Here is an 18,760-nt window from a genome sequence, read left to right on the forward strand (position 1 = left end):
CTACCACACAATTGCACTCATCTCACACGCCAGCAAAGCAATGCTCAAAATTCTCCAAGCCAAGCTTCAACAGTACATGAATGGTGAACTTCCAGATGTTCAAGCCAAATTTAGAAAAGGCAGAGGAACAGAGATCAAATTGCCAACATCCACTGGATCATCAAAAAATGAAGAAAGTTCCAGAAAATCATCTACTTCTGTTTTATTGACTACACCAAAGTCTTTGACTGTGTGGATCACAAAAAACTGTGGAAAATTCTTGTAGACAGGGGAATACCAGACCACCTTACCTGCCTCCTGAGAAATCTGTATGCAGGTCAAGAAGCAACAGTTAGAACTGGACATGGAACAACTGACTGGTGCCAAATTGGGAAAGGAGTACAGTCAAGGCTGTCACCCTGCTTATTTAACTTATATGCAGAGTACATCATACAAAATCCCAGGTTGGATGAAGCACAAGCTGGAATCAAGATTGCAGGGAGAAATATCAATAACCTCAGATATGCAGATGACACCACCCTTATGGCAGAAAGTGAAGAAGAACTAAAGAGCCTCTTGATGAAAGTGAAAGAGGAGAGTGAAAAAGTTGGCTTAAAACTCAACATTCAAGATACTAAGAATATGGCATCTGTGTCTCCTCACTTCCTGGCAAATAGATAGGGAAACAATGGTAACGGTGACAGACTTTATTTTGGGGGGCTCAAAAATCATTGCAGATGGTGACTGCAGCCATGACATTAAAAGATGCTTGCTCCTTGGATGAAAAGCTATGACAAACCAAGACAGCATGTTAAAAAGCAGAGACATTACCTTGCCGAAAAAGGTCCATCAAGTCAAAGGTATGGTTTTACCAGTAGTCATGTATGATGTAAGAGTTGGACTATAAAGAAAGCTGAGGGCTGAATAATTGATGCTTTTGAACTGGGGTGTTGGAGAAGACTCTTGAGAGTCCCTTGGACTACAAGAAGATCAAACCAGTCCATCCTAAATGAAATCGATCCTGGATATTCATTGGAAGGACTGATGCTGAAGCTGAAACTCCAATACTTTGGCCACCTGATGCGAAGAACTGACTGATTATAAAAGATCCTGATTCTAGGAAAGATTAAAGGCAGGAGGAGAAGGGGACGACAGAGGATGAGATGGTTGGATGGCATCACTGACTCAATGGACATGAATTTGAACAAGTTCTTGGTGCTTGTGATGGACAGGGGAACCTGGAATGCTGCAGTTCATGGGGTCAAAAGAATCAGACATGACTGAGTGACTGAACTGAACTGAAAAGACAACAGACATGTTTGAAGACATTGCCAGCCATCTCCTGTACCTGGTTGAAATACCTGTAATACTTCTCTAATACATCCAAAGCAATTAAGAAAACAAAAGGGCAGCTATCTGTTTTTTGGTGTTCACCAAAAGAGCCACCTTGTCCTTATCTGTCTTGGTCTTGTTATCAATAGACCTAACAAAGCTCTAATTCCAAATAACTGGCCAGGAATTATGAAGGTGACCAAAAAGGAGAAGACCCAAGCCAGTGAATGATTATCATAGACACTCACTTACCTAAAGTGAGAGTCTTTATAGAAACTAATAGAAAATCAAATTTATATTCCAGTCTGTACTATCAAATACTAAGCTACTCTGAGACACATGGTAACTGGGTTCTAGACCTGACCTGCTGTAAACTCACTGGCACATGTCACTTAGGCCTTATGGGTTCCAGCAGCATCTGTAAAAGTGAGAACCTCATACGTGGTAGCTCTTGCTTCTACCAATCACCCTGTCTCTTTGACTCTAACACTTCAAGACCATCACCCTACAGTCCAGAGCACATGAGCAGGAATAGTGGAACAGCTAATAGGAAAAACCAACACTAACTTATCTAGCCTCTTAAGTCTCAGCCATTTTTAAAAAGACTTTTTCTTGATGTAGACCATTTTTACAGTCTTAATTGAATTTATTACACTATTGCTTCTGTTTTATGCTTTTTTTTTTCTTGGCCATGAAACATGTAGGATCTTAGCACCCAGACCAGAGGATCGAACCTGCACCCCCTGTGCTGGAAGGCCAAGTCATAACCACTGGACTACCAGAGGAGTCCCTATCAGTCTTTTTTGTTGAGGAGTTTTTTGCTAATCATCCACCTTTATGAGCTTTAGCCCATTTTACTTGTGAGGCAGTTCCTCATTTTATTTCTAAGAACTACACATCAGAAACCTTTTTGTTGCAAACCAGTGACCCTTGGGTCAACCAGCCTTCTGAGGTGTTTTGTTTGGTCCTAAAGAACTGGTCTCAGCTCGACAGGCAAGGTCACTGGGCAAGTGCTTTGTAGTGCAGGCAGCTGCCCCTTCTTGTACTAATGATTCACGCTTGACCTCTGTAGACCTGAATTTTCATCCCTTATGCTGAGATAAGCTTTGCTTTTACATAAATCAGGAAAAGTACACTGATGCACAGAATATTTTTTTAAAAAGTTATTGTCTAATAATTAGTACTTTTCCTTTCTCCCACAAAACTTCAGGGAACCATAAGTGCTTAGGGACACAACACGAAGAAGGGACATACACACTTAGACACAGACTCAAACACACAAAAATAATTCTACTTTGATGATGTTATATATATATGTTGATGTTATATATATATATATATATATATATATATATATATGATGAGTTTTGCAGTTAGAAAAATCTCAAAAATAATCTCAATTTTTAGCCCATACATATGTTTGGTGAACAAAATCTTCTCTGAATTTTACAAATATGGGGGAAATAGGATAGAGACTGTTAACTGGAGAAGAACAAAATCTTTCTGAGGCTTCAGAGTTGCCAAGGTCACCTTCTGGCCCCAAGTGAAAGTTTTTTTTTTTTTCCAAGTGAAAGTTGATCAGTCGTGTGTGACTCTTTGCTACCCCATGGACTATACAGTCCACGGGATTCTCCAGACCAGAATACTGGAGTGGGTAGCCATTCCCTTCTCCAGGGGATCTTCCCAACCCAGGGATTGAACCCAGGTCTCCTGTATTGCAGGTGGATTCTTTACCAGTTGAGCTACAAAGGAAGACCAAGAATACTAGAGTGGGTAGCCTATCTCTTCACCAGCGGATCTTCCCAATCCAGAAATTAAACCGGGTTCTCCTGCATTGCAGGAGGATTATTTACCAACTGTGCTATCAGGGAAGCCTGGAATCCCTGATATCTGGCCCCAGAATCATGACATTAATATTGTTCTTTTTGCTAAGCAAAGAGACTCTCATGACTCTCTTAATTGTTAATCTCTTAATCTCCTAAATTTCTACCCCTCACTCCCGCTTCTTAATTCTGAGTATTCTGCACACAGAGAACCTTGTTCTATGAAATGAGTTACTCCAAATTCTGTACACAGTAGAGCTGCCTTAGTTCCTTTGAAAGTAAAAGTGAAGTTGCCCCGTCATGTCCGACTCTTTGCAACCCCATGGACTGTAGCCCACCAGGCTCATCAGTCCGTTGGATTTCCCAGGCAAGGATACTGGAGTGGGTTGCCATTTCCTTCTCTAGGGGATCTTTAGTTCCTTTACTTGGTTACAATTGTTCACTATAAGCTGTGTCTGTGTAAATTTCAGGACTTAGATATCTTTAGGGATTAATTTCTCCCCTTTCTGTGGAACCAGCACAGAGAAGTCCAAATGTTCTCCTGGGCTAATTAACTAGTTTGGGAGACTGGCATTAAAGTAGAAAGAGTTCTTAAAAGTCATGTAGCCTAACCATTCATCAGACACTTGAACCTCATCTGTCATTTCATGTTTGTAGTTAAAACGTGGCATGTTTATTTATCTTTACTGAAAAATGACTGACGCTGAAGCTGAAACTCCAATACTTTGGCCATCTGATGCGAAGAACTCACTGATTAGAAAAGACCCTGATGCTGGGAAGGATTGAAGGCAGGAGGAGAAGGGAACAACAGAAGATGAGATGGTTGGATAGCATTACCGACTCAATGGACATGAGTCTGAGCAAGCTCTGGAAGTTGGTGATGGGCAAGAAAGCCTGGCGTGCTGCAGTCCATGTGGTCACAAAGAGTTGGACATGACTGCGTGACTGAACTGACTGACTGACTGAAAAAGAACTCAGTCTCTGATAAAGCATACCACACCAGAACAAGGCAGCCTTGTTAAGTCTTACTGTGAGCTCACATCACTTACTGTTTCTACTCATATTGTCAGTTCTATACTTGGGAATGTGCCTAAAGTAACATTTCTTAATACATTTTGATGTCCCTGCATTACTGTTTGTTTCTAAACCCTAGAGCTAATCCCTTTAGGTCATTGCTTCACCAGTTTGATGGTTCTTTGGTAAATTTGGTCCAATCAATTTTTGCCAAAGGATAATGTCCAACTCAGGATTCCCAGGCAGCCCTAGTGGTAAAGAACCCTCCTGCCAATGCAGAAAACAGAGACTCAGGTTTGATCCCTGGATCAGGAAACTCTCCTGGAGGAGGGCATGGAGACCCTCTCCAATATTATTGCCTGGAGAATCTCATGGACGGAGGAGCCTGTCAGGCTACAGTTTACATGGTCGCAAAGAGTCAGACACGACGGAAGTGACTTAGCATGCATGCACAATACCCAACTCAAAACAGGACACTTTCTACGGCTTTAGTTCCTGGACAGAGATTTCAACTTCGTCCTGGATGTACTAATACCTAAATCACATTTCTGGGCAAGGGCTCATCCTTAGCAGTTCTGTGAAACACTGGGGGGATTAATGAAGCCAGACACAGCTGTTGAAAATTTCCTTCCTGGAGAAATTTACCTGAGATTCATATCTCTTTCCCAACTCTTAAAAACTGAACAAAATTGTTAACAAAATGAAAATGAAAATCTGGTTCATTTACGTTTCAGGCTAAAAATTTTATTCAATTTTTTATATCTGCAGTTTCTTCATTAATATTTCATTTAGATTTGGGCAATGTACTCAGTTTTGTGTGTGTTGCAGATATTTTTATCTGCTGAAATGCTTTGGTTATTATTATACATTCTATTCTAGCATTTTGTAGGAATGTCACTTCCATTTTCTACTCATTTTATCCCCATCCTCCCAGACTAGTCCAGAGCAGTTGTATGTGGAGATAGCTGGCTAGGTTTTTCAGGCTAATGTGTTTCTTGTTCTTTGTATACTCATGGCTCACAGCTACGGCCAGGTTGCAGTCACAACCGAACATGTGGAAGCTGGTGGAGTGCAGGATGTGCTGTACCAAGGAGACATGGGAGAGCTCATGCTCCGCAGGTTCACACAACTCACGAGAAAAAAGAATTCTAACTATGTGTGGTGTGCACGTGCTCAGTCATGTCTGACTCTTTGCAATCCCATGGACAGCGGCCCAGAAGGCTCTTCTGTCCATGGGGTTTCCCAGGCAAGAATACTGGAGTGGGTTGCCATTTCCTTCTCCAGGGGACCTTCCTGACCCAGGGATCAAACCCACGTCTTCGACATCCCCTGCATTGGTAAGTGGATTCTTTACCACTGCACTACCCAGGAAGCCTAACAATGCATGGTAACAGATGTTAATTAAACAGTGTGGTGATCACTTGCCAATAGTATATACAAAATATATTCCTTAATTTAAAAAAAAATACAGGCAACCCAGTATCTTCAGAAAGCAGAGAGAAAGCAAAGAATATACCCTCATATGATCTCAAACTCATCTTATTAATCATGTTGGGCCCTGAATAAATGACTTCGTCCCCCTCCCCAACCCTGCCTCCAATCCCCAACTCCCCCCCCCCCAACCTCCAACCCCAGCAAACATTTCCAGAAATGCTAGTACTCCCCTTCTGCCACCAGCTTATCAGGGGTTGAAAGTTGTGTAGCAGGAACATATCTTCATCTCTGTGTCACCACAGTTGCCTTAGAAATTTCAAATATTTAGAAATTCACACATACACACACATGAGAATTTGTCAAGAGATTTGGATTTTGGGGGCTTTGGGTGCATCTGAAACCGATGAGAGGGGATTAATATGTGTCCATTCCTCATGAATCTCTATTCTAGCCTGGTCACAGATGATCTCATTTCATCTGCACTAAAGACCTGCAAAGCAGTTACTGTTAGTCTCATTTCACAGATTAGGTAGTTGAGGTTCAGAAAGGTGAAAAAAATTACCCAGAATATTACAGCTACTAAGGTTATTAATAATGGTGCTTTCATGGGGTCATGTTCCACCATCCTGGAAAGCAACTCCTTTTTTCTTTTAATTGCACTAAATTACCATGAATCCTATTTTTTCTAAGAACATGTCCTTTATACAACAACAACAAAAAGGAAGCAGTATCACATGCTTCAAGGGAAAACAAAAACAAACAAACAAGACACAGTAAAATCTCTCACCCCAGATCAGGAGGCTGCAAACTTTTTCTCTAAAGGGCTAGATAAATATTTTAGGCTTTGCTGAGTATGTGATCTCTGTGACACCTCTGAAACACTGCCATGATGGGATGAAAGCAGCCACAGACAAGAGGGAAACAAATGAAAGCACCTGAAAAACTTTAGTCACAAAAACACTTTTTACAAAGCTTTATTTACAAAAGCAGGTGTGAATTTGAACCTCTCCTGGGGGATCCATACAGCCTTGAAGAACTGGGTTGCCCACGAAGACCTCTTTCCTCCCTGTCGCCATGCTATGCGGCCATGCAGAAGCATGGGAAATCACCTTTTTAGGTGGGTCAGGATATCTGATGTGATACACCTGATGAGAAGAGCCAACTCATCAGAAAAGCCCCTGATGCTGGGAAAGACTGAAGGCCAAAGGAGAAGAGGGCGTTAGAGGATGAGACGGTTGAACAGCACCACCGACTCAAGGGACATGAACTTGGGCAAACTCTGGGAGGCAGTGAGGGACAGGGTGGCCTGGTGCGCTGCAGGGCATGGGGTCACAAAGAGTCGGACATGACTTAGTGACTCAACAACAACAGGATATCTGAAAGGTCTGAGCTATTTTGCATAAGTCAAGAGAAGCAAAACAGAATTTGCTTCTTACAGTTGTTCAATATGTGCTCTTCATAGATGGCAAACATATTTTCCAAACTTAACGTGAATAATATTTTTTGACATTTTTTTGAGGAGAACAACTAAATCAAGAATAAGCATGTTTTCTAGTTGATTTCAGTAGTACCTTACCCTAATCATAAATTATATGCATAACTGCAGGTAGTCTGAAGGTAAACTGCAGGTGATACTTTCATAGTATTTTGTCCCTGTCTTTTAGATAACTTGATTTTTCCTTATTATTATTCTATTTTCAATTAAGCTTAACAAGGAGGAATAATTTGGGAGAAAAATAAAAATGATGAACTCTACTTTTTTATTTTCAATATAGAAATTACATATGTACAATGTTTTCACCCAGAACAAATATATTTTTAAAATAATTAATTAATATTGAGAGAAAAGACAGTGGAACAATAAGCAACTGTCATTGTGTGGCAGGTTGACATTTAAAAGATTTAAATTTAAAATTATATTTTTGAAAGGATATTAGTTCTTTACTATGTTAATTGAACTACCTCCAAGGAACAGCTCAAGGAAGAGTCAAATTAAGTTAATCAATGTTCTCTAAAATATCCATGAATGTTATTAACTCTCACACACAACCACACTTATAACAGACACAAGTCAGCAACTATTCAATCTTGCTCTCTCTTAACAATCAACCATGGATTAGGGCTCTTCTGGTGGCTCAGTGATAAAGAATCTGCCTGCCAATGCAGGAGAGCTGAGTTCGATTCCTGGGTTGGGAAGATCCCCTGGAGAAGGAAATGGCAACCCACTCCAGCATTCTTGCCTGGGAAATCCCATGGACAGAGGAGCCTGGTGGGCTACAGTGCATGGGGTTGCAAAGAGTCAGACACAACTAAGCGACTAAAGAACAGAAGAACAGAAATTCAGAAAATAAACAAGAATTACAAGTATACATTGATTTGATAACCCACAGCAGGAGAAAATTACATAAAATCTATCTGGAGATGAACATCATTCTTTTCACAAACCACAGTTAAAGTTCTTCCAAAATTATATAAGTTATGCCATATTTTCTGTTTTCCTAGAAAATTTTTGGTGTTTGATAGGCCAGCCAATGGAGATATTTCATGGAGGATTTTGGCAAGGGTCTAATTGAGTTTTTCTGGTGCTATCAGTTGACTGTTCTGGATTTTCCCAATCATCATCATAAACTTTTTAGACTGATTATTTTGTGATATTTTATACACTTGCAAAGGAAATAATAAGCTCTCCATAGATATGTCTTCCAGTTTCACAACGCATTTAAATTAACTAGCATATTTAGCTGTTGATCTACTGAAGAATTTCCTATAGCTTTTATCAGTTAGTTCAGTTCAGTCGCTCAGTTGTGTCCAACTCTTTGCGACCCCATGAACCGCAGCACACCCGTCCATCACCAACTCCTGGAGTTCACCCAAACTCATGTCCATTGAGTCTGTGATGCCATCCAACCGTCTCATCCTCTGTTGTCCCCTTCTCCTCCTGCCCTCAATCTTTCCCAGCATCAGGGGCTTTTCAGATGAGTCAGCTCTTCATATCAGGTGGCGAAAGTATTGGAGTTTCAGCTTCAACATCAGTCCTTCCAATGAACACCCAGGACTGGTCTCCTTTAGGATGGACTGGTTGGATCACTTTTATAGTAATGTTTAAAATTCATGAATTTGTTTACTTTTTAAAGAGTCAAAAGAGGAGCTAGAAATAAAAACCTCTTTGATTCCTTAGCATCCCAAAGTTATGAGTTATTCCAAAATCATCAGTGTATATGTTTAGCCTTACTACTTAACACATTAATATGCTTTACAAAGTGATACAAGTTTGGCTAAAGTAAACAAAATACACTTTTCATGAATAACTGGATACTATAAGAAAGTATAGAATAGTTATTGCATATTTACTATAACTGCCTTTTTCATTTTTATAGTGGTGGTTTAAACACTAAGTCACGTCCAACTTTTATGACCCCAAGGACCATATAGCCCACTAGTTTCCTCTGTCCATGTGATTTCCCAGGCAAGAATACTGGAGTGGGTTGCCATTTCCTTCTCCACATTTTTATAGTAAGTCCTGTCAGTAAATAATATTAATTTAGGATTGGGTAAAGGAAACTTCAAAAGCTCTGTTTTGTGAATGGATACAAATTGAACACAGTCATAACATTCTCCTTCATTGGATAAGATTAGTAAGGAAGGAGGACTGATTGTTACACTAGTTATATGAAAACAGTTAAACAGTTATATGAAAAGGAAAAAGTAAAAGTATTTCATAATGCTGAAACAAATGCAAAAAAATAACTACTAGAAAGAAGCAGGTTAAATGATTCTAGGAACTCCTATATGCTGATATTAGTTCATGATCCATCACCATCCAGTGTGGGAAAAACAATTTGTAGGTTTCACATGACTTATCACATCTAAAATTATAACTGAATTAGCCTACCTTTAGCATCCATCTACATTGGCTAGAATAAAATTCAAAAGGGTAGGCTCTCCACCTATTTTGTGCAGTAATTATTCTAAACACCTAGGGCAGTTATTTGGCAAAGAATAGTAAGAACATTCGATAAGAATAAACTTTTCTTTCTGAATCATAGTAGTAAAATGATAAAGTTTAATTCCTCTTTTGAGGAGGGTTTTGTAATCATAGTGATTTAATTCAAGTTTGGATAGATGAGGTATACTTTGCTCTGATGAAAGCAGTTTAATAAGAAGACTGAAGTTAGATATTAACTAGGGTGGGACTGTGGGAAGAATTATTCAATTATTTTAGCTGCTGCTTTATGTTCTTATCCTCTAAGATAAGGTAAGTTGATTGGCTCAACACTAAGATGATAGGGGTCTGAAACAGATTTCTCTATGGAGCAATAATTCTCTTTTTGTAATCTGCACATAAAAGAACAGTTAATATATCTGTAAAACTAAATAATAATTTGAAAGAACAACAGAAAATACAACATACTATTTCCTCGTATCCTAATTTTCAGTTTTTTATAAAAGGATCATAAAACCTGTCTGGCTATTTTTGTATTTGTTGACACTTGTTTCTCTTTTTTTTAGTGATGAGTAGAATTTTATGTGATAAAGATAAAGCCTTTGGTATCTCCTAAAGCCTCTTGTATCTCCAAACTGAACACCTTCATTTTGTAGAGAAAGTAAACCAGAGAGGTTTCTTGAGTTATTTACTGTCATAGAGCTAATTAAAATACTAAATTTCTTTTAATCATACATTATATCATTATATATAACTCAAATGTTTAAAAATATATTATCATATATTCTATTGTAGTGTTTTAGTATGCAGCTTTGTTTAATTTTAGAATTCAGTATCATTCTTTTCTGTTGTAGCTGGCAATTAAAAAATTTTTTTTCTTAAAAATTAAAAAGATCTCTGCTACTTTTTGAGAATGAGGCCAATTATATTTTTCCATTTTCCTTAGAACAAAATGTAGACTTTCTTTTGTTGAGGTTGAATTACATAACTATTTAATAATGACATACAAGAAGCTCTTAGAGCAAAAAGGAATAAACAATTGAGAAAAATTTTCTTTAGGCTATGATTAGATTTTTCTTATTCATATTTTATATATAGGATATGTATGACAACAGCACAAAGAAATGAGTGAAATATGAATCAAGATCTCTTTTCAATGTTTACTGGCTTATGTGTTTTTTTTGTTGTTGTTTAGGACAATATTTTAAGAAGACTTCTTTTTTTAAAAAAAAAAGAAGAGTTGAGACACAACTCTTTGAGTCGCAAAGAGTTGGACACGACTGAGCAACTGAACTGAACTGAAATAACATGCAAGTATTTAATTTATATAAAAAGTTTAATTGCAAAAAAAAAAGTCTGCTATAATTCCCAGTTTTACCATTGATGATTGTTTAATAAATAAAGACAATGACTAAAATTTTTCGGGTAAAAAAATTCACCAGTCTTGCTTCCTGAGTAATTTTTAATATCTTTTTCTTGGTTTAATTAAATTATTTGACATCAGACATTTAAAATATATTGTTCTTTAAGAAGGGCTTTCCTGGTGGCTCAGATGGTAAAGAATCTACCTGTAATGTGGGAGACCTGGGTTTGATCCCTGGGTTGGGAAGATCCCCTGGAGGAGGGCATGGCAACCCACTCCAGTGTTTTTTCCTGGAGAATCCCCATGGACAGAGCAACCTGGTGGGCTACATTTCATGGGGTCGCAAAAAGTCAGACACAACTGAGTAACTAAGCACAGCACAGAGAAAAGTTTAGCAATTTTAAAACTGAAAGAATAATCTTATACTTTAAATGTAAGTTTATTTTCTCCTCTGCTATTCTGAGGTAGAATTCTTTTCCAGTAAATACATATTTTACCACAGAATGTATTTAGAATTTGAATAACTTAAAATTCATACGATGCATATGATGAGAACTTCTTCCTCTTTTTCTTACTACCATGAAATTGAACATTTTACTTCATTTTTAGTGTCTACCTTAGCATGCTGACATAAAAGGAGAGATACTTCATACATTTTGTACAGTCTGCATTTCACAACTGCTCTCATAAATTGATCAAACATGAATTGCCTATAAGTTATCTCCTGTTTTTAGCATGGATACTATCAATACATTAAAACAATGAATTCTCATATTAAATACGCAGACAGCTTGCAAGACCTTGATAGAAGAAAATTTGGGGTTCCCTGATAGCTTAGTTGGTAAAGAATCCACCTGCAGTGCAGGAGACCCTGGTTTGATCTCCGGGTTGGAAAGATTCCATGGAGAAGAGAAAGGCTACCCACTCCAGTATTCTGGCCTCGAGGATTCCATGGACTGTATAGGCCATGAGGTTGTGAAGGATCAGACATGACTGAGCAACTTCACTAGACTAATGATGGAAAGAGTTGCCTCTGCCTCAACCGACTAATATTCAGGCTAATACTGCTTTGTATTATATCCCAAGCTCCCTTGAGAATCTTGGTGCCTTTCTGTGATCAGTGTTAGGGAACTGCAGCTGCTTCTTATTGAAACAAACTCAATTACAAAGTTTCAAGGTATACAGCCTATGATTTTTAGAGTAAAAATATAATTTGTTAGCTTTACATATTTTATTCTCAAGAGGCCTTAAAAATACTTCAGGAAAGAGTACAATTACTAGGAAATTCATTATTTGATACACATCCTTGGGAAAATAAACATTGATCCAAAGTTTCAAATAATAAAACAATCAGTTGGGAGAAAGTTTGCCACATCCTTTTGGGAAAACCTGCTATAAGCCGTTAGAGGATAGACCTTCGTGATTCAAGTTTTTCACATTTTCTTGCCAACATACTTAGTATTAAATGCTTTATTTGACAGTGCTTCAATTTCCCATTTTATATCCTGAATTGTTTCCTGAAAGACTGTTGTTGCTGTTGTTGCTTTTGCCCAAGAGCTTAGAGGAAAAGCTTAAACTCCCTAGTAGCACATTTGGAATATGCAGGATAAGAACAGATTATATCATTGCTAACCTCCATGCCCAATGTCTCTATACTACTTGTTTTTTTCTGTTCACACAGTAAGAAAATCTTTCCCCATGATTTCCTAACTAGTATAAGTTGATGCCCTCTAGTTTCAGTCTCCTGAAAAGTTATACTTACGAGGAAATCGACTCAACTCAAAGCCGAGTCGATTTCCTCGTTAAGTATAACTTTTCAGGAGACTGAAACTAGAGGGCATCAACTTATACTAGTTAGGAAATCATGGGGACCCTCAAAAATATAATCTAAATATTAACTATGATTGTCTATCATATGATGCAGCAATTTCACTTTTGGGCATATGTACAAAAGAAATAAAATCACTGCTTCAAAAAGAAAAAAAATAATAAATAAATAAAAAGAAACATGAATAACCAACTAATCCTCCACAATCTAAAAAGCAAACCAATACATCGCTAAATTAAGATTCAAATGAAACAATTTTCATCTTCTGACAACCATTTAGAAACCTTCAAAACAGAGCCCCAAACTGCAATCAGCTTCTAGACCAGGTTGTGAATTTGTCAAAGCCCAGTTTTAGGGCATTCTCCTTGCCAGGGCTTCACAGCCCCCTTTCCCCAGCCCACTGTTCACAGACTAATCCCCAGTTGTCCAGAACTTTCCATGTGATATCCACCTCATTCTTTTTCTTTTTGGCCCAGTGCCATGAGCTAATGTTTCCAGAATTTATCACATCAGGATTTATCGGGCCGTGTTTTGTTCTCTCAGGATCTTTTCATGAGAAATTAGCAAGTCGTACTGGGAAATTCACCTACACTGAGCTGTAAGGGGAAAGCAATTTCATTGCGTCCTGTGGCTAGTAAGTCAAATATTTGTAGTTTTAAAGGGTATTATGAGATTCACAATAGCTTAAACCAGTAGTCTCAAATATCTTTTTAAAATTATCATCATCTAGTGATCAAAGCATGTTTTCAAATAAAGTTTTCTATAAAATAGGTACAAGTGAAAACACTCCCATTAAAGTAGGGGATAGGACAGGCACACTCCATTTTCCCCTCCTCCCTGCTCTCTGAGTGGCCTCAGAGCATCTCTGAGGAATTTCTGCAGTTTCACAAACACAGCCTGCAAATGATCCCATTAATGCAGGGGGATAACTGCTTGTAAGAATGTCAGGCACTTGGCTAGCGCTTTGAAATCAGTGGTTTTTAACGGGGCTGATTCTGCCCACCATGGGGACTTTGGGAAATATCTGAACACAGTTGTCATAACTGGGGGAGGAAGGAAGCAGGTGCTACTGGGATCTAGTGGGCAGCGGACAGGATGTTGTTAAACATCCTACAATGTTCCAGCCTAAAATGTCACAATAGTGCTGAGATTGAGAACGCCTGCTCACAGAGAGGAGGGCGCCAGAAGCTGCTGGGAGTTGGGGGAGGAGGAAAGACTCCAGTCCATGGAATCAGACTTAACTAGAGAGCCACTCGGGCTTGCTCAGGGTTGGGGAAGGTAGAGAAGGCAGAAACGGTGCAAAATTGTGGGATTTAAAAGTTGGTTATATTTTCAGGCTAACTTACATTTGACAGCAGCTAGATCCAAACAAATAAGCTTAGCACTTAGCTGGCAAAAATATTAAATAGAAATTTACTATGTGACTAATAACCACCATGAGTTGCCTCATGAACTCCAGAGTTGGGAGCTTCCTGGGAGACACTGCTGCGTCTGGAGGTGACCCTGGTCCACTCCGTCTCCAGGGAGCAGAGCCGAGCCAGGCGCATGAACAGGGCTTCCTGGGGTCCAGCGCCCACCACCTTTCTTCCTCCGGTGTAATGTCTGCTGCATCCGCTCCCGAGCCGGGAGGATGGAAGAAGGTTCTCTCGGGGAAATCCCATCCTCCTTCAACCGTCCTGTGCAGAAGGCAGGGGCCTCTGTGTCCCACATCCTCGCACCAAGGAAAAGCTCTCTCAACTAGACGCCTCCCGCTGGGGCCCATCCTGACCTCTGACCCGCTCACTACCCCGTGTTGTTCCTCAAAAAGAGATCACTTAGAATATTTAAAAAATAAATAAAATATTTCAGTACAAGTGTTAACCCGGTTAAGCGCTTTTGCTCGCTTCCCATCTCCTGAATAGGCTTCATTTAAAGGCCCCAGAGGCACCAATGACAGTTTTACGCGGGTCATCAGTTCGAAAGCTCTGGAGAGTCTAAGAGAAAACATACAGAAAGTCCCCCACCCCACCCCCGCCGTCATTATATAGAAAAGAGACAGAAAGGAAATCCTCCGCACCCGGGGGCCCCTTTTGTGTTGTTCCTGCCAACGCAGCAGCCCTCCCGCTATATAGACCGCGCGCCGGCCCCGCCGCCCCGAGCTCCATCCCCGCGTCCAGCAGCCATGGGGAAGGTGAGCCCCGCGCCGGCGGGAGGGGCCCGCAGCCCGGCCGGAGGCCAGGCCTCTGAGCCTCTCCTTCCCTTCCTTGCAGATCACCTTCTACGAGGACCGGGGCTTCCAGGGCCGCCACTATGAGTGCAGCAGCGACCACCCCAACCTGCAGCCCTACTTCAGCCGCTGCAACTCCATCCGCGTGGACAGCGGCTGCTGGATGATCTACGAGCAGCCCAACTTCCAGGGCCCGCAGTACTTCCTGCGGCGCGGCGACTACCCCGACTACCAGCAGTGGATGGGCCTCAGCGACTCGGTCCGCTCCTGCCGCCTCATCCCCCACGTGAGTCCGGTCCCCCTGGGCCTGCCGTGGCCTCGGGTCACACCCATGCCCCAGCGCCGTGGTCAGACTGTAGGACGGTGGCCTTCCTTTGCTGGTTCTAACCGGGTTCTCTTTTCCTTTATAATATCTCTTAATTGAGAATACAGTGCTCTTAATTGAGATTTTATTTTCCTTTGCTAAAATTAAAGTCACCTCTACTGGGGAAAAGTGTTCAGGGTGTCTATGGCACAGGCGATGAACTCCTCACACTCCGGTGGTCTTAGGCTAGTCCCTGGGCTATTTGTCTCTTTCCTCACCTGTAAAATGGGGCTACTAGGGCAGCTAATTCGTAGAGCTGTGATGAGGTGGGAGGGAGATTGCCTGTCACCTGGCAAGCCACCCTTCCCCCTCCAAGTATTGACTACTTTGAACATCCAGGGTCCCTCAAGTCCTGCTTTTTGACTCAGCAAAACAACTAACCAGCACTGTGACTCCAGTAGCCCCTGCAAAGTCATTGCTATCCAAACAAAGCCCGAGCAGCCTGGAATTACAGTTAGGGATGCTGTAATTTGACTATGACCGAGTCCTGTGGAAAATGTACCACTTTGGGTAAGTTTGAAAGACCCTCAGAGGGTTTAATGCCTTGATAGGACCCAGACTGGCATTAGGAGCCTGGAAATCTCCGCTTCCACCTTCCAGGCCTGACTCTTCTGATTACAGCCTGAAAGTTCTAGTCATTAGTTTCTCATAAAAGAAGGCAGAATGGTTGCCCCACATGTGTCAGGCGGTTGTGAAGATCAAAATTAGGTAACGGACATGTGAACCCTTCGCAAACCATGGAAGATGCCTTATTAGCAGTTTTTATGCCTCAGAATGAATTGCTTATGAGAAACTTTGCTAAGGAGGGTTTGATGGTGGAAGAAGGAAAACTGAATATGTACCTGCCAGGAAGAAACAAGCAGATAAAGGCACAAGTGCTTAGAAGAGACAGACAGGATTCACCCAGGACTAACAGCCTCCCTTCCATTTTCCTAAAGGTCTATAATCTATCCATCTAGGCAGGCCTCTCATGATTTTGAGCTTCTATTTTTATTAATAACCTAAAATTATTTTGACAGATCACATGTTAGAACTGAGAAATGAAACTTAACCATTAACAATGGCTCTTGCTTTTCAGGATTTCAGAATAGCAAGACTCATAGCAGAAAGGCAGGAATTAGATGTCTGGGCTGAATGATCACCATTCTGTGCCTTATTTACTCTGGGAAAAGCAATCCTGCTTCCTCTCTCCCCAACCTCTTCTAATGCTACTGAGATCCAAAATAATGTCTTTTGCGAGGGATATATTTGCTTTTTATTTTAACATCTAATTATTTTATATCCTCCAAGGGGACTCCAGACCACCAGAAATCTATCAAGGAAAGGACAAAAAATTATATATAAAAATTGTTACTTAAGAGTGGTACTAAGTAGGTACTAAATATAGTTCATGTAGGTTGTGGCCCTGGAAAACTCCAGGGAGAACCGTGCTATCTTGATCTATGTGAATAGCACCCCCTTCAGTTCTGCAGTGTGCTGTCTACCCAGTTGCACACAGTGGCCCTGGTGTTACCTGTCTTTTAAACTTGTCATCTCTGATGTAAAAAAGATTTTGTAAATGCCCATTCTCCCAGGGGTGTGAGTGATTAGTGGCTAAGAACTAGCTTCTCTGACTTCTCCCATGTGCCGATTGCTGAACCTACAGACTGGTTCCCACCGGCTGAGGATCTATGAGCGAGAGGACTACCGAGGCCAGATGGTGGAGATCACAGAGGACTGCTCCTCACTCCACGACCGCTTCCACTTCAGTGAGATCCACTCCTTCAATGTGCTGGAGGGCTGGTGGGTCCTCTATGAGATGACCAACTACCGGGGGCGGCAGTACCTGCTGCGGCCGGGGGATTACAGGCGCTACCACGACTGGGGGGCTACAAATGCCAGAGTGGGCTCCTTGAGGAGGGCCGTGGATTTCTATTGAAATATTTTTACTCTACCCTTTTCTCCACATGAAAGTTAATAAAATATTTCCTGTGTGCTTGATGCAATAATGTGTTTCTCTCTTCCTTTCGGGGTGCAACAAAAATAAAGCTGGGAATAATGTGGATTTTCTTACAGGTATCAGCGGGAAAGGTGATGTGGAGTAGCGGTAAAGAGGACAGGTTCAGGACAGAATGCCTGGTGCCACAACCACTAAAGAGCTTTAGTTGATCAGCAGGTTGCTTCACATTTCTGTGCCTCAGTTTCCTAATTTGAAAAATTTGGTATAATGCTACTCTTCATTTCTTAAGTTTGTGGGGTGTATTAAATAAGCTCTTATTTTAAAATCCTTGACACATTTCAGTTTTGCATATAACAGTTTTTAGGAAACTGTTCTGCAAGCTTGCAGGTGAAACATCTGCGCATCTTAGCACTCTTTCCTTAGTAGAACTCCGCTTTTGGAGACCGCATTAAGTGAGATGGCTAAGTGCAATTGCCTCAGAGGGAGACAGAGTTAGATGGAGATAGATGTGTCTAACACATCTTTGGTATAAATATATGTGACTACCAGAATAGTTTTATTAATATATGTGTATCCAGAGCACAAGGATAAGAACTAAGCGCTACCTAATGAACTGCCCAACAGTCTCTTCCAAACCTTTTTCTACTTGAAGTGAAGTCGCTCAGTCGTGTCCGACTCTTTGCGACCCCGTGGACTATAGTCTGTCAGGCTCCTCTGTCCATGGGATTTTCCAGGCAAGAGTACTGGAGTGGGCTGCCATTTCCTTTTCTACTTAGGGGAGATACAAAACATTCAGATAGTGTGCATCGATAAAAATAAGCACAGAGGGACAGAAGTTTAGGCACAAGGTACGTGATCAGGAAAATAACTTGCAACCATGCAAAGTTCTTGAATCTGCTATTGGCTAGGCTGGTATTGTCCCCATAACCTGGATCAATTTTCATTACCTCTCACTCATGAATCAACATTTGATAATAATCATAGTACTAAGGAAGAAACAGGGGGACTAATCATTTAATTGAATTCAAAATTTCTTTGCAGGAAGATAAAGTTTATCAAATATAATCCAAGTAGGTATTCTATTATCTACTGAATTTTCTTCAGTTGAAAATACTAGACTTCTTAATTTCAGATGTTGACACATAATTGAGAAAAAAAAATTACTTCCCAGCTTAGGGGTATGACTTAATTTTGAAAATGGCAACCTCTTATTGAAATAAGTTCTTGGTGAGTTGAGTGGCCATGATTAGCAAAGAACTACTGCAAATCATTTTTTACTTGAAACTATCTAGCAGTTAAGAAATAAGTTCTTCCTGAAATCTTAAATATAGTAGTCAAATTATGTAACAGTTTACTTTCCTAACACACATCCACATTACAAGGTATTTGAAGAAGCTCTAAGGACATTCAGATCTGTGCTAATACCATAGTCACTATCATGTGACTCTATTTGGCAAGACTTCATTTGGCTAAGTCCACATTTCAAAGACTTAGTATGGACATTAGAATGCAAAATATCTGAATATTTTTCCAAT

At 40.4% G+C, this 18,760-nt stretch overlaps 1 protein-coding gene across 1 annotated transcript; it reads left to right on the top strand.

The window, feature by feature from the left end:
- The first annotated feature begins 14,877 nt into the window (after positions 1-14,877).
- LOC110129707 (gamma-crystallin F) lies at positions 14,878-17,204 on the top strand. Its single transcript, XM_020881190.2, has 3 exons — positions 14,878-14,886; positions 14,966-15,208; positions 16,932-17,204. Exons 1-3 carry the CDS (start codon positions 14,878-14,880, stop codon positions 17,202-17,204), a joined length of 525 nt encoding a protein of 174 aa, XP_020736849.2.
- Positions 17,205-18,760: the final 1,556 nt, after the last annotated feature.

Source organism: Odocoileus virginianus, chromosome 30, assembly GCF_023699985.2.
Source record: "Odocoileus virginianus isolate 20LAN1187 ecotype Illinois chromosome 30, Ovbor_1.2, whole genome shotgun sequence".
Lineage (NCBI taxonomy): Eukaryota > Metazoa > Chordata > Mammalia > Artiodactyla > Cervidae > Odocoileus > Odocoileus virginianus.

Excerpts from the sequence above, each read along its gene's own strand:
- LOC110129707 (XM_020881190.2), top strand. Across the intron at positions 15,209-16,931 it reads CCTGCCGCCTCATCCCCCAC|ACTGGTTCCCACCGGCTGAG; the intron begins GTGAGTCCGGTC and ends CTGAACCTACAG.